The 23,103-nt window shown below is 42.4% G+C and overlaps 1 protein-coding gene across 7 annotated transcripts in view; it reads right to left on the bottom strand.

The window, feature by feature from the left end:
- rims2a (regulating synaptic membrane exocytosis 2a) overlaps positions 1 to 22,072 on the bottom strand; it is a gene marked incomplete at both ends in the record, with an annotated part of 127,048 nt that extends 104,976 nt beyond the window's left edge. For 6 of the 7 annotated variants that reach the window (XM_083897823.1, XM_083897825.1, XM_083897826.1 and 3 more), the window contains 3 exons: positions 2,462 to 2,554; positions 3,396 to 3,428; positions 21,858 to 22,072. In XM_083897823.1, coding sequence (XP_083753949.1) covers positions 2,462 to 2,554; positions 3,396 to 3,428; positions 21,858 to 22,072 — 341 coding nt within the window. The remainder of the gene's footprint in view (positions 1 to 2,461; positions 2,555 to 3,395; positions 3,429 to 21,857) is intronic. The other variant, XM_083897821.1, reaches the window with a different exon arrangement.
- Between the last annotated feature and the right edge of the window lie 1,031 nt (positions 22,073 to 23,103).

The following is a 23,103-nucleotide window of genomic DNA, read 5'->3' as shown; positions in this document are numbered from 1 at the left end:
AAACCCACCATCCGGTTTGCCAGTGTGTTACTCTTTGCATCCTATAGATAGCCTCCTACTGATGCATTACCCCTGATTAAAGCATAGATCCTTAACCGTTAACGTAAGAGGCTACAGAAGAAAAAAAAAAAAAAACTCTTCGCATGCATTTTGTATGACACATGTCAATTGAGCGTCTCCTTGGAAACTAAACACTGGGCTGACTTCATAATATGGCGATTAGAATTGGTTTCGCCCCACATATCCCCTGCAACATTCATTAGCACTTGTGAATTATTGAGCAGCGCTATCATTTTACCACATACAGCTCTGCATTTGAGATAAACGTACTTCCTTTGCCCACAACCAGTCCTTTGGAGCCCAAATGTAATGGCTGCACACCGCCTGGAACCGTCTGTGGGTGTGGAGGGTGTGAGCAGGTCTAAACTTTGGGTGCAGTGCCAGCAGTATATTCTTTGTTGTACCCACTTAGAGAATAAAGGGCTAATTGTGTCACATGCCTTTGCATGTATACCAAGCAGAGATTAGTATGCATTCCTGTTGAACACCATCGCACCAAATCTCATTTCCTGACAGATAGCAGACCAATGATGACCGAAGCCAAACAATCATGTTTTATTCTCACTTAAGCTACGCTTATGCAGTAACATTTACAGGTAATGTGCTCATTTCAGGACCAAAACATGGGATCAGGCCTCTGCTCCGCTGACAGAAGAGGTCACTGAAAAGAGCTGTTTAAAAATAACCTGTAAAAGATCATCTTGCCCATTGCAGCAGGTCAATTCTTGAAACACTCGCTCACCTCATGGGGTTTGGGTGGATTAATAGTTAAAACGTGGGTTTTACAAATGTGTCACCCTGTATCGACTGTGTTGAGTCTAAGAAGATTAGACTGATTAGACGTGTGCAGTAAAAGAAGAGAAAGGTGTGCAGAAGATTTAAACAGAGCTAATGAGCTGCCAAGTAAAGCGTGAAGAAGAAAACGAAAAAAATAAAAAATAAAGGTAGACGCGAGAGGAGACTCGAGTGGCAGCAGGCAGCTGGTATGCAGTGCCCATTCCGACGGGCTTACTTATTCGGTCAAACACGGTCAAATGTGGGTGATGCTGCTGACGAGTAATCATACGCTGCCCATTGTCCCGTCCCATGCGAGCGTATCAGAGCTCTCTTACCTCTGGGCCACACCAGAGCAACCACAAACAGCCCCGTAACACGAGCCTCGCTCTTGGACACATGACAACGAGGTTGAACTACAAGCTCTCTACGTGATTCTGTTTTCTACTTGTGCCACACACTGAGCTCAGCTGCCACAGACACGCTGGCACTGAACTGTGGGACCTTAGGGAGCATCGACATACGGCTTTATACATGTATACAGTAAACACAAACACACACATACTGTACATCAGCAGGGAAGGAAATTAATGTACAACTTTTTTATACTTCGATTTCAACTTAATTCCAACTACACTATCACAACAGTTAATGGAGGATGGATTCTAAGGCCTATGACATTATTATTTACCAAGTAATGTTGCATGACAAATATTCAATTACTCTTTTAAAGAAAATTGAATTTCCCATATAGGGAAAGAATTTCCTTTAATCTGTAACTCTAATCTGTAATCCAAAAACACATGAAGAATTGGTAGGCTGGTCATTTCTTGATAGGGGCATTAACATCCATTCTCATGCTCATTTTTAAGTGCAATATCAGATGTTTAAAGGACATTTTGTCCCCTGCTAATTTTCTACCTTGCTGTACACAGACACAACACGTATCATGCAATAATATTAAGGACTGAGGCTGTCTTTCCCACTATGGTAATCACTATAACGGGCCTTGGGATAAAGGAATTGTATCATTTGTTGGTTTATTGGCCACTTGCACTGTTGTAATGTAACAAAGTACAAATACAAAATTCACCTCTCATCTGTATTTTACTTTGTTTATGTCCAGCAACTTTTACTCCACTAAATTTCCTCTGTTACTTTTAATTCTAAAACTTACTAAAAGTAATTAAGTACTTTTGATACTTAAGTAGAGAAAAGATCATACACTTTGAGATTTTTACTTAAGTAATATAATAAAAAGTGACTTCAACTTCTACCAAAGTAATTTTCTAGTACGATACTTGAGTTTCTAACCATCTGATGGACAATTACCATATTCTTCTGGTCACGTTTGAGACTCACACACACACAGACAAAAACATCTTTCTTCAACTTTCTATTTGCATATGTTACTACACGTTCCACCTCATAGAGCATTATGTATTTAATAAAAACAGAATCCATCATAGATCATTACTCCCACACCATTATGTCTCTCATAATGCATCAACAGACATAGTGAATATACACTGGGACATTCAAACATGCTGCACATCCAGTTGCTGACTTGCACTGTATGTTTTCTGCCTGCTAGGAGGAGATCAAATGGGTCTGTGCTATTACTTACGCGTCTGGCTCTGGCTTCTTGTCATTTTGGGACTTTTGCTGGGGCTGAAGAACGTTATTTACCAGCTCAGTGATCCCACTAAAGGGAAACCACCTGTTCAAATAAGCAAAGTGTGACTGAAACATGGGGAAAACAAATCTGTACTGTCCTGCAAAGGTTTTCTTTTTTTTTAAGAAGCAGGGCAGTTTTTTTAGTTATTGTTTTTTTAAAGAAGTGAAGAATAGCAGGGAGATTCACTACAACCAGTGCAGAGAGAGAACAAGGCCGGGCAGAACAGCAACGTTTAGAGGAACATTAACAGCTAGTAGTCAGAAATACGGTGAGACAGACAGACGAAAGGAAGAAAGATGATATACAGTGGCCAGAAGAAGCGAGGAAGCAGGAAAGCTCTACAGCCAATGGAAATGAGAGCTGCATCAAATGCTCAGCTGAGGGAGAGTCATTTATTCCAGCTTGACAGTGCAGTAGGGGTCAGGCTATATCAGACTGGTTAGACCTGCAGGTAGATTTACTGATAAAGCAGTTATAGATCTTTAGCGCAGGGAAAAGTGCATCTAGTCCATACTTGTTGGATCAGGAGGCTGCAGATGACACACTGGATGATAGTGGGCAGCCAGGTACAGACCAAGGACAGGGGGAAAGGGTTTGGAGGGCCTGGCTATAACGAAGCCGATTGAAAAGAAAAGCTACGGCCACTGATGTCATGGACGCCAACTGTTTCGTTTCCAGCTCAAAAATCCAATAATCCGGTTTATAGAATCCGGCTCCCAATAGTAGAATGCCAAGTTGTAGTCATTATGCTACCTCGGCGGCTTTCCATGACATTAGTGACGCGTGTTTCATTTTCCTCACAGACAAAGAGGAGAAAGCCACATGAAGCACACTGCACCGAGTGACAAATCCTAGAGCACTCTGGGTAATGCAGTTCACTTACTGTGCCGGCTGAGGCTTTGGTTCTTCTTTGATCCTACAAGATGAAGGAAAACAAAAACAAAAAGGTGCGCACAGCTCAGTGCATACTGAACACAAGAGATGAGGAAAAAAACATAGTAAAAGACAACAAAATATTGACAACTGAGAACAACAAAGAGCTGTATGGCATAAATAATACTTATTGTGAATAATTATGTAGGATATTATAGGTGATGATGTCGGTGGTGCAGATCTGAAGTAGTGATGGTAAATAACAGAAACGTGAGCATTCAAGATGACAATAAGTGAGAAACTTCAACTTAAAATGACCGCTTCATGTGAGTGACACCCTCACACGGCATCGACCAGCAGGTTGAGAGTAACTAGCGAGCAGAGCAGTCCAGCTGAGTGACATATGAGCACTGCCTTGAGCTGCACATGGCGCCCCAGGAATAGAAGCCTACACTTCTACATATCTGAGTCAGCCACACATTTGATTAGATTTCATAACGGCTCATATTATAACCATTAACACGTCAAATAAGCCAGTTAGTGTCAATAAGCATAATTACCTAAGATTATATCTTGATGAGAATTAGACGTGGAAGCACTTAACCATAAACATTCACTCACCGGCCACTTTTTAAGTAAACCTGTCCAACTCAATGCATCCAAGTGTGTTCCATGTTTAAAATGACCTGTTAAACTTGAAACTGAGCATCAAAATCAGGAAGAGAGGTCATTTAATTTGACTTTGAATGGGAGGGGAATAGTCTGAGTGGTTCAGGATGATAGAAAGATAACAGGAACTCAAAAATAAACAAAGCTGTTACAAGCAAGCTGTGCCGAAGACCATCTTCGAATACGCAACACGTTGCACTTTGCAGCAAATGTTCTACAACAACAGAAAACCACACCAGGTGCCACTTTATTAGGTGCCATGTGTAGCTAATAAAGTGGCCAGAGACGACTTTGGTCCAAAAATAGAACACAATAATTTGAACACTGAAACAGAGTTACCAAGAATAACCGAGAACTTCAGCATTCACACTCTCACACACAGCAACCACCACATGACACTCCAGCCATTCTCTCCTGGTTTAGAAAGCAGCTGCCAAATGAAGCGAAACAGAACATCACACATCGGAACGTCACGCACCTCATCGCCGTTTATGCGAAGAACGTTAATAGGTCGATATGAGTGTGCGAAAATGCAACGTGTTGATTGAATTTTCGTCTGCCTCTGTATGAGTGACAGTTTTCTTTTCCTTCATTGCTCCTCAACCGATTGCTGAAAACATCAGTTTCATCCAGAGATATTATAACTGTGACAGCGAGTCCTCACAGAAGAGAAGCTAAACAGAAGTAGCTAATTAAAGTAAAAGAAGTTAATTCACTGCAGAAGTGAAAAGCCTTTGAAACCACTTTCCAGGCCAGTTTTCCCCCACTGAAGCACTCAAGACTTCCTTTAAACACAAAAGCATGCAACTCCTACACATTGGCAGACAATAGGTGCCTGATGAGGAAGAAATAATCTTTAAAAGTTATGTTGGGGGGGAAATGGCCTGAACAATATTCCATCAAGTAACGTCTAAGTGAAGCCATTCAACTCCAGAACAACCAGGCACTGAGGACATAGCGGTTGAACACACAGAGCAACAAAATCCAGAAGAAGAAGAAGAAGAAGAAAATGTGTCTGTGTGATCTGTGTCAGGTGGGTGAGCAAACACACGAGCAAAGATATAGTCCTGTGTGTACCCATCAGTTTCGCCGCTCTGTTTTCCGATGAGCCAGTCCATATTTATCCTCTCACTGTGTTCTCCCGATGACCTGCAGCACCGTTCTTTATTGATCCCATCAGCCCCGTCTCTGTGGTTGCATTACAAGCCTCATATTTATCTGATGGAGCCTGCCTGCCGGCCTGAACACTGTGTGTGTGTGTGTGAGTGTGTGTGGGTGGGTGGGTGCGTGTGTTTGAGCCAATATCCATGTGTGTACTGTACTCATACGTGTGCATATGTGAGTGAGGGAGTGTACGCACGGTGTATTGTTTGACACCGGGCAGTAAAATGAGTGAGTGTAAAATGTCACAAGTGACGTATTCGGTGTCCTGGCTGCTGAGGAGGCCTGCAGGGCAGGTACACTCTCTGTTTTCCACCTCCTAAACGTTGCTGCTCTCTGCTCCCTCCATGAGCCTCACACACACACACAAAATAAACAACACTCACTGTGTTCCAGCATCTCTGTCACAACGTCTGGTTTTATACGAACACTTTATATAAACCACATTTAATGTTGCTTAATGTTGGTGTTTGTACGGGTTCTGTTGTGGATTTATATTTTCCCCACATACTCTGTCACACTGGCTTTGCATGGAGAACGAAGCTCCCTCTGACAAACACTGAGGCCACACTGCTCTCTAGTGGACAGATGTGATAAACTTAGAACTAGATTCCTGAAGTTTTATGGAGAAGTGGGAGATTATTTACATTTCAGGCCTGTGAGTATGCGTACAGTGGAAAGGAAAGGAAACACTTCACAGTCACAGTTGTGGCAAGATAAATGAACAGAACTGGGAGCTGCACAAGGAAATATACAGCTACCATCATGAGTCAGAAACTCTAACTGTACATAGAGTCAGTCTCTGTGTAGGAATTGTAACTAAGGACCAAGCACAGGTGAACATTAATACTCCAGCCTAAACATTTAGGCAAACATTGCCAATTTCAGGCATGACAGATGTATGGTTTACTGTATGTGGGCAAACCAATAAGCATAGATGCAAGAGAACGTGCCAAAAGAGTGGGTTCATCTGGAAGGGCATTAAGATCCTGAATTTAGTTGATATGATACATCAGTCTGGACAAATGATTCAACTATCGATATTTAAGTTACCGAAATTCTAATTTGCTTTAGAATAGTTGGACATAACTGACTGAAGGGTGAATGTAAACATGTAGTCAGCTGGGATTTCAAACAGAAACCTTCTTGCTATAAGCTATAAGCACACAGTAGTTAGGCAAATATTTGAATAATAATCAACTAAATCGTCCTCTCTTGATCCAGAGAATTATGTTACACCACAGCTCTCCTCACCTCTGCGCAGCTTGTAATCACTTTTAAATTTAGCTCGTTGCAGTTTTGGATCAGTCGCTGAGATAAAACATCCTCTGCTGCCAGGATGTCCACCCGTCTCTACCTTTTTTTTCAGCATCCGATTAGCTCTGAACTACAGTGTTCATGTACAAAAATTTTATGAAGGAATATGTCATCCAGAACTTTGCCATGTCAAAAATGAAATTTTAATTGTAGGCACTGACACTGGATCTACACGCAGCACTCTTTAGTCAAATGCACTGGCACAAATGCCACCTGAAGCATAATTTTTTCCCCCCAATTACACCACCTCTTTCTATCGAACTTTTATTAGGACTGACTACTCTAGCGAATCTCAGTGTAAACAGTAGAGATATGGTGAGATTCACTTCTCTGCACAGCCGTGTTTAGACAGTACTACATTCAAAATGTTAATGCAAATAACTGTGGTAACTGACTCAGATTTAAACTTTTCTCCTATGTGATAAGTTGAAAAATACAGTGAATTGTGATGAGACCTTCTTGAAGGGCAGAAAATGTTTTTAAAAAAATGTTTTAAAAAACGAACACAGCACATGGTTTTGTAGTAGTTACTGTTCACCTGCAGTACTTTTTTTTTTTTTTTTTAAAAAACAGATGTTTTTTGAGAAGCAGCCTCGTCTTGGCATCAACACTGGAGTAGGATCATTCTGTCATAAAGCATCTCATGGCTACGCACTGACCCTGCAGGCCCTCTCACTCTACTACAGACAGAGTGATAATTGGATCATAAGGGAGTAATCTGGCTCAGTGGGTAAATACCAGCTACATACATCATTAACACCATCCCAGCCAGTCGGTACTGCCAGGAGATGAAGTTAATGTCTGTCTGAAGTCACTCAGAGCAAAGAGATCCAGGGAACAATGCATATTTTTATTATCTTGATTTTTTTTTATTATTATTATTATTCAACCATTCAAATCTTTATTAAATCTCTTTATTTATAAGACATTTCTTCTTAACTTTAGATAGTAAAATATGTACTAATTATTTATAGGCTATATCTATTGTGTTTATGTTATATAAAAACCTAGTGGTTATAAAAGTATGTGTGCAATTTTTATTATTACAACAGCGTATAATAATAATCCATATTGTGTGCAAGTATAGGACATTTTAAAGTCCATTAAGGCCAAGGATAATATAATGTATCTAAATATGTTTGAGGGCATCAGCAACCACTGCTGGAATAACACAAAATCATTCTTTACAAATGAACCTTTTGGAAAAAAAAAAAACAGCCAACATGAGGTACAGGTGTAAGAAGTTTTCATTGAGAAGTAAAGAATCAGAAGGAGCTAGGAGGTATTTTTGGTGATTTGAGAGTAATACCAAGTACTAACTGTACTAAATAGTGCATACAATGTGTAATAATGCACGTGTGTAAAGAACTGTCTAAATGTGTGGCAACAACACTGAATCAGGAGATGATGGATCATTGGTAGGAGGAGAAACGGTAATAACTGTAAAATCTAACGACTCCAACACATGTAGAAAATCAACATACACGTCAGCAATATCCCTCCAGCTTACATAAAACAGAAATACCCCTATTTAACCACAATGTGCTGCACATAACTTGCAAATCTCTTGCAAAACGTGCACTAAAAACAGCTGATTTAAAGACAGATGATGATTACATTTTGTGACACATGTTCACTTCAGCCCTTTAGTAAGAGTGCTACTGAACACAAGAGAGGATTGGGGGTAGGGGGAGAGAGCACTGACAAATTCCTCTAGCCCTTTGCTCTGGCACGACACGACATGCAGGGCAAGAGGGACAGAGAGGGCAAGCTCCTTGGTGTGGAAAGGTCGACCTGCTACCTACAGCTGGGCCTTAGAGAGCACAGATAGGATTGAACACTCATCAGAATAGGCAATTTAACAGTGCACAAGTCAGACCTCATGACCAAGGACTAATATTTAGATTGTCAAACAGGAGTTGGCAACAGCAGATTTCTCTGAGCAACGGGGAAGTGGCTAATCTGCTGCCAAATATAACTAAAATCCATCTGTTTCCTTAGATTACCTGCCAGGATTCAATTGAGCTGCTCCATATCTCCCCTCCTGAGAGATTTCCAAGTGGCAAAGAGTCAGCTAATCACCGAGCAGCCCACACATTCACAAGTGTATTCCCATGCAAAGGCTTACAGGAGACAATGTGCAATGCTCATTTCAACACATCACTTTTTATCTTACAGTCGCATGCATATCAGCATTTATTCAGGTTACAACACAAAAGTTGTGTTCTTGCACACGAGTGCTGGGTTAACAGCATGTGCACAAACGTGCCTCGCTCTGTATGTGAACACCGGTTGTGTCTTCTGTCAGCCCACCTTATTCACTCTGACACGGATACATTTTATTCTGGCTGTGCTCAGCATTTTCTTGGCAGCTGACATTGTCCTGTGCTAACGTCACAACTCCTCCCATACGACGCCGAACAGCTCCACTGGGGATACTCTCAAAAGTCAGCCTTAACCCCACCACAGTAAGGTCACTGCCCTATGCATTAGCCCAGTGTCTTAGCTCCAGTAGCCAGACAGCGGCTGCTGAATGCATCTCCATGTCCTCCTCTAACCCTGTTATACATGGGATGAGCCGTCAAACAACTCCTGGAGCACCAATTCTGCCCAGTCTCGCTATTTCCGCATTATATCCAGTCTCATAGTCAGCAAAAGCCTACTTTCAGCCTTTCCACGACAAAAGGAAATAGTAGCAAATAAGCCACAGTGACAACGTTGATCATATTCCACTTGTCTGCTTTTCTCCAAACATTGCCCTCATCTCCTATTAGCTCCATCCTCAGACACATAAAAACCATGATGGTGTTGTTGTTCCCAGCTGAGGAACCGGTAGGTAGGCTGCACTGAAACTGCAGTCAGCTGTCTGTGTCTCACTCGGAGCTATAATAATAGCCTGCACATGGCTAACAATAGAGAGGTAATAGATACCCTGACTATTGTTGGCCCTGCCTGCTCTACTCCTTCCTGTTCCAGTTCATCGCTACAGCACGTCACCATAAGCTTGCTTAACTAAACTGCATACAGTGTACACAGGCAGACAAGTCCAGGGGCAATCTGATATCACCTCGCTGCATACAGGCTACACCCATCACTTTGCAGAAATATTGCTGCAGATGCCATATGAAGTTACACGCCCCGGAATGGTTTCCGTTACCTCATGAAGTCAGCATATTCTGCAAAGGCTGCAGCAGACACACACACACACACACACACACACACACACACACACACACACACACACACACAAGAGCTGTGTAGAGCGTTCATTCAGATGAACAGATGTGGCAACAGTACTGTAGGGCTGAAATTATAATAGCTCCTAACATCTGTGTGAGGGCAGAATGATGAATTTGCTTTTGGCTGCTGCTGAATCCAAAATCAAAAGGATTCCCTTCCGCGAGCTGCTTCACTGAGCAGATTTAAAGCCACACAACCATCCAAACAGCCGTCAACTTGAGGTTAAGGCGACCGCCTTACAGTTATTGTCCAAACAAGTGGCAAAACAAGGCCAATGTGGCCTCTTCTCCCTCCTTTTTGGAGTGACTTTAGTTCCTTTTTTCAAACCATTCTACTTGTGTTTCACAAAGCATCCTCCTTTCCATGTATCGCTGCAGTGACCCTCCTCCACCCACCCCTCTCCCAGCCCCCTTTCTCGTTCCACTGGTACACATCCAGGCCATCTCAGTATCACCATGGCGATGGTAGCAGTATCTCAGTGGGACGAGTGATATTAAGGGATTAGTGGGAGATCCTCCATCAGACTTTGGTCGAGGATCCCGGGATCACAACAACGACTCTCTCTCTCTCTCTCTCTCTCTCTCTCTCTCTCTCTCTGTGTCTCTTTCCTCATCAGTGTCAGATGATGGGGATGAAAACTCACTGTACGCCACGCTAGACTACACAAACCCGAGCAACCATGAAAGCACATGCACACATACACTACTGAAATCATGCATTTAAAGCTCCACAAAGCCACCTTCAGCCCGAGGCAGCATGAGCAGTGGTCTACTGTATATGCTGTACAGTATGTCCTAGTGTAGGTTACATGTCAGTGCCTGTGTATAGAGTTCAAACAGTGGACTTATATAAGGGCCACGCCTGCATTAGTGACATCATGAAAATGGCGGCTGCTTCTGTAATCTACCTACTGTACAACATGGAAAGGATGTAAAGGACTATCAAGCTGCTCTACACATCAAACCCTTAATCCCAGTTTCATCGCTGAGAACAAACCGCATTTTAAGCAAATCAAAATATATAATGTGATTACAGTAGGCATTTTAAAAACGCTCATAACAGCAAATGTGAAGTTTGCCAACAGAATCACTGCACCAGTTAATGAGTGAGACTGTGAGGCCTACAGGACATGTGTGTGTTTCATTTCCCTGAGAGTCTACTTCTACGTCTCTATGGCAGAGGAACACAGGGTGGCTGCAATTGTTCATCCAAAGCACTGGATGGTTTGGGTTTTTTTTTTTTTTTTTTTTTGGCCACACAAAGGCATATTAGAAGGAGCGGCTAAGCAGCATGCACATGTTTGAGTCACCGGCTTGCACCTGCTCCAACCAGCTGACTCTTGAATGAGCAGAACATAAACGGACACAAAAACACACACAGGGAAGGAGAGATTAGTCTGCCCTGTGTAAACTACTGCTCGTAAATACACCAGCTCACGCACTAGTGTGCACAAGCGAAGCATCTGTTAGTAAGGCATTTTATTGCTTTCATTCATTTAATTATTTTCATTTTGATTATTTTTATGGGTTAATCGTCACCGACGGCTAGGGACAGTCACGATTATTTAATATCAGACTATTCGTAGGTGCATTAAAAAGATACACAACGGTTTTATAATTTATTGAACGTATAATAAATTATACTTTTTACTCAAACGACTACTTGATTTTGTGGTGCATCTGTTATCACAAGGTGGCAGCAGCAGCAAGTATTCAGTTTGTGGACTGCACGTGTGTTGATGTAGAAGTGATGGAATTTAAATGGTTTCTTGAACACATCTTGAAGCTGCCCCCATTTTTAAGCTCAGTGTGCCTAGATCCTGTGGAGAAGTGACGATGAATTTGCCAGGGTCTTTGAATGCATCTCATAAAATGCAGCAATAACATATAACACATTAGCACAAAGTAGCCAAACCCAAACATGAATATCCAATATTCTGTTTCACCACAGGGTCAGTGAGTTTGTGAGCTCTGCAAGACAAGAGAAAGGGACAGAGAGAAAGGTTTTTCTACAGTATTTTTTGGTAAGTTATGTGTAGTTTATCTGTATTTTACTATTGCATAACACATAGTCAGACAGTGGTTCAGGGGAGCACTGTTGGCAGGGGATTACATTTTAATACTGGACCATCACATTCATTAGAAGTTATAACCGGGATTGGGATTTTTTTTTTAAAGCGGACCTAGAGTGGTCCTGTTGCACATATATGTTAGTTATGTTAGAGTCTTGTGATTGGCCAATACTATTCAGCACATCCGCTCTCAGAAGCGCAGCTCCCCCCTCTGGAAAGGTGGATGCACTGCTTCTCATTATCAAAGCATTGATTTAACAATGTTTAAAAATAGCTTCGTCACGACTCCCGCCACAGTCCCTTTTATGACTTTGACCCGGAGTCAGACCCAGAGTCAGAAGACACTGTCGCTCGTGAAACACCTCCACAACGGACGTTATTCTTCTTCTGCGGTTCAATGTACGCAACCGGATGTGCCCGGACCAGGAGGATCTGCTGTTCAGGAGAGCCGGTGTTTACGTAACCGGACCGGGTTTTTTCAGAGATCTCGCTGAGCCCGAGATTACAATACAACACAGCAGTGGCTGAACTGTTTGTTTTGAACCTTCAGGGCTTCTTAAACAAGGTAATGACGCAGATACACACTAAAAAACAGCGTTAATTTGAACTTCCGGTCTAGGTCCGCTTTAAAAAGACAACCGTTAACTGCTACTGAATGAGCAGGTTTATTTTTAGTTGGCACTTCCTGGTTCTCTGAGCCAATATGTGTGTGTTTGCCTGTCACCACTTTGCTCCCCCTTTTCTGTCAGTGTGCTCTGCTAAGTGAGCTTGACCAATAGTCCAGGTCTTCTCTCACTGTCCTGACTTTTTTTAAGCCATGACTTTTGGTGTCTCTTGCCTCCTCTGTCTGCCAGATTCAACCTTTCCACTCCTTCACCATCTCAGCTGACCTGCATTCCTGAATGCTGAACTTCACCCTGGATTCCCCCATATCAGATGTGATGGTTTGTCTACTTTATATACATTAATTCCAGTTCCCTAGATATATACAATGGAATACATCTATTTATCATTGAAACCAGTTCCAGTCCCACTATTTTCTTTCACATAATGAATGCAGTTCATACACATTAAACTCGAACTGTTGGTTGGAGCTTGTCCTATAAGCCTCCTTGCCTTGCTGCCTGGCTTTCCTGGATGTCTAAATGACCTCAGGCTTTGCTGTCTGTTTCAGTGCCTGGCTGCTTAAGGACCACTGCAGGAAGTTGAGTGTTTCCACTATTAATAGTCCAAAAAACAGCATGAGAATGTGCACTCTTTGAGTGCAATCTGCTTGAGATGACCCTCTGCCATGTTCCACCTTAAGGAATTGAGCAATTCAACAGCCTCCCCATCTCTCTGCATTCACCTGTCATAAACGCTCTCTGGTTCAAATCAAATGCAAAACTATGAAGAAATACACAGTCAGAAATGAAAACATGAATCAGAAATAAATCAAAATAGAGATTTAACTAGTGTCCAGCACATTCAGGAATAAGAATGAGTGCAGTTTAGTTAAACAGACAATAATATCGAGTCTTCTGACATCTCCTTTCAATCCCGTGGAGTTGTCCTTTCTCTGACCTTTCAAGGTTTAACTATCATAAAACAAATCCCAAGGAACTGTCACAGGGGAGAGAGAAGCATCAGTGCAGTCTGAAAACATTCCCCTATACGGGGAGACTGAATTTTGGAAATAACAGTCATTTCTAGCTTTATTTCTATTGAACACACAGTATGCAATTTCTGCTGCTAGAGGCCCCTCAGCCAAAACTCAAATACAATGACTGATGACATTGGGAAGCAGTGCAGGGTCATGGGAACTGTTGTCTAATTGTCTTGTTTGGTTCCCTCGTATATAATCCCTTGTAAATGTGTGCTTTACGGGAAGAGCGTTACACCACAGCAACCAGCGCTGAGTAGTCACAATCCATGAGTGTCAAATACACACAGCAAAATGAAAAAAACAAAAAAACAAAGACAGCACACTGGCTACCTAGTAGCGCTGGATATTTCCTTCATTGTAATCTACATTTCAAATTTTCTTTTTATTTATTTGTTCTCCGGCCTTTCTGTTTCCCCCTACTCTGCTCAATGTGTTTCATGCCAGTCGACTTATGTAATAGCAGCCCAGATGTGCTGGTGGTTCGTCTAGATGGACACTGTTCCGACTCAGTCCAGGATCACTCGTCGCGCTCTCAAGTGATCACATCACATACCGCTCTTCAAATAGATTTCACATGGCCAGATGTTATTAAGACGGTGGATGAAGGAATTTTAATTCACATTCATGAACACTGCAAGGGCATTTAGGTCGGCAGAGGTATGCAAAGGTATACGGGTATAATTCTAATGTCAAACCTGATCTACATATGCTGCAGTGTTTCATACGTTTCTATATATACACACACACAACTCTCCTTGTACCAGTTAAAACAACCTCATCCAAAAAACAGTTTCCTACTGTCAGGTTTCACCAAGGGCATTTCAAATTGCACAGCCAGGGACAGGAAAATCCCTTCAAACTTTGCTCGAGGGATGAAAGTACAGAAGAGAATAAAACCTATGCTGACGAATGCAGATGTTATTTAGAACAAAGCTCTGAAAGACAATAGAGCCCGATGCTGTGCTGTGCCACGAGGGAGAATAGCAAGCTATGGGAGATGGCATGCTGATTGCTCTGTCAATGGGGACTAAGGCTGTCATATCGGGAACGAGACCTGATAGCATCTCAGACGTCACCGTTTCTCCTCTCATTTTCTCTCTGATGTTCTCTTCTCCTTTCCTGCCCTCTCTTCTCCCGTCGCCCCTTCTCATTTCCTCCCCTCTCTCCTATGCTAACCTGTCCTATACTCTCCTCTCATGCTGCCCTCTCACAGCTTATCCTCAAGTGTCCTCTCATTTCATTTCTCACACAGGATAAATGTAGTTAGTGGCGGCTCAGGTCATAAAACCAAGTCCATATATATATATAATATATACATATATATATACTGTTTGCTCTTCTGAAATGTTATACTAAAATCAACAATTACTTGAACCTTTCAACAAGCATCTATATGTGGAAAAAAAAACTATTCAAACACATAAAGAGACAGCTTTCTGTATATCTCTTGTCCTCTCTTGATCTCCTCCTTGGTAAGAGCCTGAAATAACGACCACACATTACTAAGCCGACCTTCTAATATCGAAAATATTGCAGGCTTGAAGAAAACTTACAAAGTTATTCCACAACTCTCTCCCGATTTGTCTCACATTGAAATTGACAGAACACTCAGAGCTCTGATCTTACGCCTTGGCAAAGAGCAACTACTGAGAGTGGGATAATAATACTTGAATCACTGAAAGCTTGTGATCACTTATCAAATAAAGACGAATACAAATATCTACAGGTGAGAAATGTTGTGTAATTATAAGCAGCAGAAACACTTTATATCTATAATTCTACTCCGAGTTGTTAAAAATGAATGCGGGCAAACGTGCAATGGTTAAGGACATCACATTGCACTTCGCTCAGTTGTGGAATAGATAATGATCTTGAGACTGCCTTCCAGTATTTCAGTTTGCAACAGATAAAGAACTGCAATATAATATCTTCATATATGCATATAAAACAAGAATATCACATAACTGTCTCTCTTTAAAAAAAATGAGTCACTTATAGCAAGAAAAGCCACAATGGTGAATAGTAAAGTGCAAATCTCTGATCTCTGAGATATTGTGACTATGGAATAATTTGGACTCTATGTTGATGGAAGGACTCACCTTTTTTATGCAGACACTTTTGGGAATTGACTATAATCTGGATTTAAATAAATTATATGATGGACAACTGCCCTCAGGTTGCATTTGGGAATAATGCACATAGACCTGACTCTAAAACTAAACAAACAGAACGGCATGCTGTTGCCCTGGGTGACATGTTGACATGAGACTTTTAAATAAATCCACAAATAATGTTCCTAAGTTTCGATATACTATGCAAATGTGTTTTAGTCCTCAACTGAAAATAGTCCATCTGCCTCATTCACAGACCTTTTTAAATGAAAACAATAGGTATAAAAAAAAAATGCACATGTTGACAAATCCACAGAGAACTGTTTTAGTTTTATGGCCCACACCATACTTCAGCTGAGTGCCACAAACCTCAAACTCATTTTCATCCATAGCAACCGTTATTAGCACTGAAAAATCTCTGGAAACTGGTCGGGCGCTGGCTCGCAGCCAGTGACTGACAATATATTTGCAACTGGGTGGTGGGAACAGTGGAGCATTTGGCAGCTAAATATTTCTCAGGAGAGAAAACGGAGCTCAAAGTAGAGAGATTAGTTGCTTTTGGTCTTTTCGTGTGATTTGTTGACAACAACAAAATAAGCCACAACACTAGCCTTCGTCATTAAGGGCAATAAATAACACGGCGACTGGAAGGAAAATCTGTACCCTACAGCAAGACCATTATTTGACCGACTGGAAATGTGTACAGGATACAAAACGCGCTGGACGGCAAGCAACGGGAGAAGAGGAGCATTTTAAAGTACACAGCACAAATGCACTCCGACAATTACAGTAAGTTAATGGCTGAAACGCAAAATAAATAAAAATTAGAGGAACAACAGAGCATCAAAAGACCTGTAATCAAGCTTTGTTTCCACTGCACATGAGTAATGTACAAGTGGAATATTTTATACATTATTTCAATGATGTGTTGTGAAGTAGATTTCGTCCACTAAATGCCAACCAACCCCGCATGACCAAAAACACAATACTGTTACTTTAATTAGCATGATGACATATTTATCTGGCGTGCATTCTGCTTTAGTCAAGACACCATCCTCTCTTCTGTCTCTTCTCCCTTTCTCTCTGCCTCTCCCTTGGGGAAAGTGGGGGATGGGAGACTCGAATGCTCATGACTGAATCTGCTCTTTGCATGGGAAGGCGAGTGAGTGAAGGGAAAAAGAGAAAGGCAGTGTGTCTATATACTGTACTGTATGTTGTCCAGTGGGAAGATTCTACACAGTGCCTCATTTCACAAACATCAGACAGGCAGGTATCTCTGCCTGTCTCTAATTAAAATGTGCTTCATTGACATGAAGGTAACTTAGTTCAGTACAGAGGGTTTTTATAACGAGAAGACAACTGTACTATGATTAGCAGGCCTCAAGTGTTGTTTCTCAAGGTTTCAGGTTTTCTGTCCGCAGGTTTCCCTCTTCAGTTTGTGGTCACTGAGGCTTTGTTTAATTCATGTTTCTGGTCACACACATGGTACCAAAGCCTCTACCACTTCCTACTCTTTGTTCAATGCTAAGTTGCAATGAAGTGTACTTTACAGGAAGCACATGATAGGAATATCAGAAGCCTAGGATGCATTTTGTGTGTGTGTGTGTGTGTGTGTGCAGCACATGGTAGGTGAAACGATTCCATAACCTCCAGGGACACTGGGCCTCTCTGTGGCTCTGACTCCAGCTGGCACACCGAGCTCTCTCACACTCGCACTCAGATCAGATAAATGACCAGGACGGTGAGGTGGAGAGGGGGGAGGGGGTGAGGGGTTAACAGAAAAAGGAAATGGGATGAGATCAATCAAAGCTAATTCTAGGTCAGTGTTCTTCTTGTTGAACACACACACACACACACATCAACCTTTATAGCTCTCACCACAGCTATGTTACATGCTAACATAGCTGGAACATGCTCATTTTTTTTCTTCCTCAACTCATTATAAAGAACTGATGAGACAATAAATCATAAGTAGATTTAAATGTATGATTCCTATTCTATGATTTCCCATTTAAGTAATGCAGTGGAATAACAGTGTAAACAATAAAGGTGTAGCATTGTTAGTGTAAAAGCTCATCAGTGACAACAGTGAAGGGCCAACATGAAAATAATAAAGTGTCAGTGAACATAGACCCCCGCAAGTATAGTGAGAGGCTATGCTATCCTGCTGCATTGTGGAAACTGTAAATACAACTTGAGACAAAGACGTGCTCCATCCTCTAAACTGTGTTGTGATGTCATGGATGTTTTGGGGGGTTTTACGCATATTAAGTATTATCTTATTTTATCATGGACTAAAACTAAGAACATCTGAGCTTCTGATCCTTTTGATTTGGACCTTATTGTATTATTGCTGTTATTATTTAACATGTGATACCATTTATTATATCATTGTATATCAGTGTATTGTATAGTATAAAATACTTAATGAATATATTGTGCCTGTGCCAAGTCGGTCACAGTAATTCTGCTCGCAGTTTTTATCACTATTATTTGTACTCCAATTGGGTTCCAATTGTATAGCAATTTATCTTTCTATTTTGATGTACCTTCTGTATTGTATAATTGTTGTGTGTTTGTACCTCGTGTCCAGGCTGCTATGACATCTCAATTTCCCTTTGGGGATTAATAAAGTCATCTATCCATCTATCTATCCCTCTTCGGTCCCTCCCATGAATGAAGGTGTACTCCTAACTTGGCGTGGTGCCCTTCCGTTTTACCACAACATGAAGCCAACTCCTCCAACAATCCATTAGTATACAGTATCTTCACCATAGTGCCATGTTACATTTACATCACACAGTATATAATAAACTGAATGTTCTATTGCCAGCAGACACTTTGGAGGCCTGGAATAGCTGCATCTCAGTGGGAGTGCCTCATACAAGGCAGTCAGTATAATTAGCTCTGACAAAGGAAGGTCCTGAGTGAACAAAACAGTCCCCTGATCCGTGAGTTTAACACTGACAAAAGAGTATTTACTGGGATGTTAAATATGTAGCGAGAGGAAAATAGAAAGAACAGCAAAGCAATACGGGGGTAGAAAATATGAAGTGAAGAAGTCACACACTCCAGCCACTCCTCGCCACCAAGCAGAACCAGGAAGTGGCCCTGGAGAACTGGAGGAGAAGTGGAGCCCCAGGCTTTCTGTGGGGTAACCCCATCACAGGCAGCTGATGCTTGGCTGCAAGATACACAGTGTCTGGGTGGGAGGGGGCGGGGATCCCATAATAATCATCATTGTTAGACTGCTCAGGGACTCGCTGGTGCACAGAAAGCTTTTGCGTGTAGAAATGCTAAGATTCTGAAATAAATAAATAGCAGCTCTGAGGAGCTTTTTTTTTAGTAGAGGGAGTGGGAGCTATGAATGAGCGCCACCTTAAGGACTTCGAGAAATCAACTTCTCTTTCGTGCAACACATGCAGACACATACATACATACATAGAGAGGCCTGCTAAGACTGAGCAGCCTAGGAGCTGTAAGCTAATTACATGCAAGTCAGCAGCACTGGGTTTCCATCCACACTCTCTGTAGCACCTCAAGTGAGATGACAGCAAGTTGGCAAGCCCTGCAGCTGGAGGCTTCTCCCTCTTTCTCTCTCTCTCCTCCATCCCTCCCTCCCTCCTCCCAGGATTCCCTCTGTTAGTTTACACACTGCAATGTTCTAACTGCCACTTTCCCGACCATCAGAGCAGCTGTAGGATTGGGCCGTGACGGCGCAGAATCGTATGCGGTATAGGGTTGGATGTTTCCATGTGGGTGTTTATTTCCGCCAATGCCAGGAAATGCTTACGAACACTCAATGAAAAGTTAATCCACTGCGGTCGTTCATACTCGGAGTCAGCTGCTCCGAGATATGTCGTGCTGCTGTGATTCATAGGTAAAGTGGGGATTTACGGTTATGATGACTCATAATGAGTCACCATGTACATATAGACAAAGCCCATTAAAACCAAACCAATATGGCTCGACCCTATAAAATATTTAAAGAAACGTCTGAATGAACAGCAACATGGTGGCCACTAGCCCTTTAAATCCACCTTACATCAGATGTTTTGCTGTTGATAGAAACCTCCGTTAACCAGGTTGTGATTCTGGAAACACAATTCCCATGCAAATACAGTTACAAGCGATCAATTAAAAAAGGCCTCTTCATCCTTTTGACATATTGTATGCAAGGTTTATGTGGCCTACACTCACATTTAACACAAACTATGGACCGACAGTGAGTCAGACATTGTCTCTTGAAAAGAACAGTCTCTTCTGCCCAAGCTCAATCATGAGTCTAAGAGTGACTAAAACTGACAGCCCCCCCCCCCCTTCACCTCAGACAAAGAAAAACAGGAAAAACAATCAGCCATTTGGGGGGGGGTTAAAAAGAGGAAAGGGAGTTAGATGGAAAAGGCCTGGATGAATCACACAGCACACACCACAGCGGCTGAGGTAGCCATGTCTCAGAGTACATGAGTCATGTTTATCATGCAGCAGCACTAGAAAGGGATTGCACAACTCACTCTCTCTCTCTCTCTCTCTCCATTAGGAATGCTGCCTTAGTGCAAACATTTACCTGATGATGGAAAACAACAGCTCTAATGCTGCTAAAGAGCTCCCAGTGATAGTGGCACACATGCAGTAGCTCACATGCTGGGAGGCTGCAAAACCGAGCAGCACCGACAAGAGCAGCGACAGGGATCCGGAAACTTCAATTCATTTCCACACCAATGTAATAACGCAGTCCATGCTACAGCCTTAAGATGAGCACAAAACACAAACGCACACATCTGCATCAGGGCCCTGCACAATGAGCATATTAAGTCATATTGTCTGCCCTCTCTGTTTAAGCCTTACTCGTCTGTAGAAAAATACACAACAACTACACAATTGATGCAAATACATGTGACTATAGGACTGTGCTGTGGTACCAAAATGGAGCAGAGGAGATCATAAAACAAATGGTGTTTAATTGCCCGCCCCTGCCAGTGATTTTGACTTGAGTCATTCATAAATGCAATTACCATGTATTTAGTAGTAGAGCTGAATGATGTGGTAGAGGACAATCAGACTGTGATTATTTTGACAGCTATCGCAATATGATTATAATTGTTTCAACTTGTCGTTTTTTTGTTTTAAATAAACACAAAATCCAAATATTGATGATTTGACATCCGAGGAGCATATTTTGGGGGGCCAATGAACTCCTGCAGCACAATCATAATGTTGTCTTGTCACATTGTGATTTTCATTATTTTGCAATCAATCATTCAGCCCTAAACTGTAGTCTAATGTGAGTTAGCCTCCCTAGAGCTATTACGTCCGGTGGCCAGACCTGCATCCCCCCCTCTGTTTCAACGAAGACAATCAACGGGTAGAAGACATTTAAGGCCTCCTCCTCACTCCTTCATGGGCCTGCCAACCCACACAAAGTGAAACCAAATATTTTTCTACTTAAGAACATATCATCTGAGTGTGTTTTTATAACAGGAGCAAGTCGACACGGTGCAGTATTCCACCATAGAAACAACAGGGGTACATGGCTCAGGAACAGTAAAAGGCTGCCGGTCCACCTTAAAAAAAAAAGCCAAAAGCCTACTGTGTGGACAGCGCCGTGGTGCTGAAACAGCTCCGAGCGACGTCTGTACACAAGAGGAGCAGGAGAGGAGGAGGAGGAGGAGGGTGTATACGGGGCTGGTCAGGATCTGCTGAGAATTTAGCGTTGAAATTACACACACGCACCCGGCGCACACCATCCATCGCCACAAAGGAGACCTTAAATGATCTTTCCACTGTCATGTTGTGTAATCTCGGTGACGTGAATTGGGAAAGGTTAAGCAATTTGGCGTGCTTTTTGTACGTGAAAATGGCGCCCGCTGCTGCTAACCCAGCCCATTATAGTTGAGTATCGAGCTATAACCACAACAAAGTACACAGACACACACAGGATGTGAGTGTGTGTGAGAGGGAGAGAGAGGGAGCGTATATGCCGCATTATTAAAAAATGATAGTCAGCCATTAAAATGTAGGGTTTCCTGAAGAGGAGGAGGAGTCAAGGAAAGATAAACCAGGCGAGGGACAGGTTCGCCTCACCTTGGTCACCGTGGGCTGTTAAAGCTTAACATGTCAAGAGGAAACATGACCCTCCAGTGTCACATAGTTATAGTTATTCACGCCATAACAACAGCACCGATAATAATCACAATCATAAGAAGAATATTCACACTCGGGGCTGCTGCTGCCACCCTTTTCTTTGCTCTCTCTTACTTTAACATCGACTGCTCGTTCGCTTCCTCTTTCTTCTGTCGGTCCATGACACCGAGGATGATCTTCCTCTCCTCCTCGGTGAGGTGGCTGAGGTCCGGCAACTCCGGCATGGCGCCGCCCGCTGAGGCAGAAGCAGCAGCAGCAGCAGCGGCGGCGGCGGCAGCGGCAGCAGCAGCAGGGCCAGCACCGCCCCGGGGCCCGTGTGGAGCAGACATCTTTTACACACAGTGGCTGCAGAGGGAAATTAAAAGTACAAGGCATAAAAGCACCATCACCACTAGCACCTGCATCCTGGCTACATGTACAAGAGACATGCTGTTACATTACAGTGCGGTCAGAAGTGACATTAGTGGCCGGGTGTTGCTGCAGGCACCGACACTGACATCCCATAATACGTACCAACATGCATGTATTATTATTGTTATTACTTTTGCTGCAGTAAGTAGCATCAAAAAAATAAAAAAAATAATACAGACTTCATCCAAAACTCATGATCGATTTATCAATGTGTGCGGCAGCTGAGTGGTCGCTATTTGACTGCAAACGGAAGCAACATCCGCACCATTCACACGCACAAAATCACACGTGAAAATGCTGTAAAAGAGGAAAGAACACCACATCAGTGAGAGTATAAATGATCCCGAACAAGAGGCACAGGCTGTGGGCTACACACCACCATCTACCAGGTAATCCAACCATCCGTCCATCCATCCAGGGAAAACAAGCAGAGGAAGAATCATGATAAAACTAACAATACTAATAGTAATGATAAAATAACTCCTGCCTTTTATTTTGCAGTCATGGTAAATCCTGTCTAACCCATCGCTGCCATTCTTCAGAGAGGTTTCACTCGCATACTGGAATAAAAGATGCCCGGTCCGTCCTCGTTTTGTTTTCCTTTGGAGTTCCTTAACCCTCCGCGGTCACTCTGCTCAGCTCGCTTTCCTCCAGGTTGATTATTCTTGGAGATTTCTTAAATGCACAAAAATGGATGCAATGAGAGGGGAGAGAGTGAGTAAGAGAGAGGGAGAGGAGGCACACACAAAAAAATCCAGATAGGAAGAAGAGGGCGGAGCGATGGAAACACGTCGAAGAATAAGAAAAAAAAAAGGCCAGAGGACGAGCTGGATGTTCATTGACAGCAGGAAGACACAGCAGCCGGTAAAACACGGACTGGAATCGAGGGCACGATGTGTGCAGCTGGAGCATCACGCATATTTCATAACAGGATGATGAGGACTGTGCA

This window comes from Microchirus variegatus, assembly GCF_963457635.1.
Source record: "Microchirus variegatus genome assembly, chromosome: 1".
Lineage (NCBI taxonomy): Eukaryota > Metazoa > Chordata > Actinopteri > Pleuronectiformes > Soleidae > Microchirus > Microchirus variegatus.
Note: the sequence above shows the minus strand (reverse complement) of the source record. Positions and strands in the feature narration are given on the sequence as shown.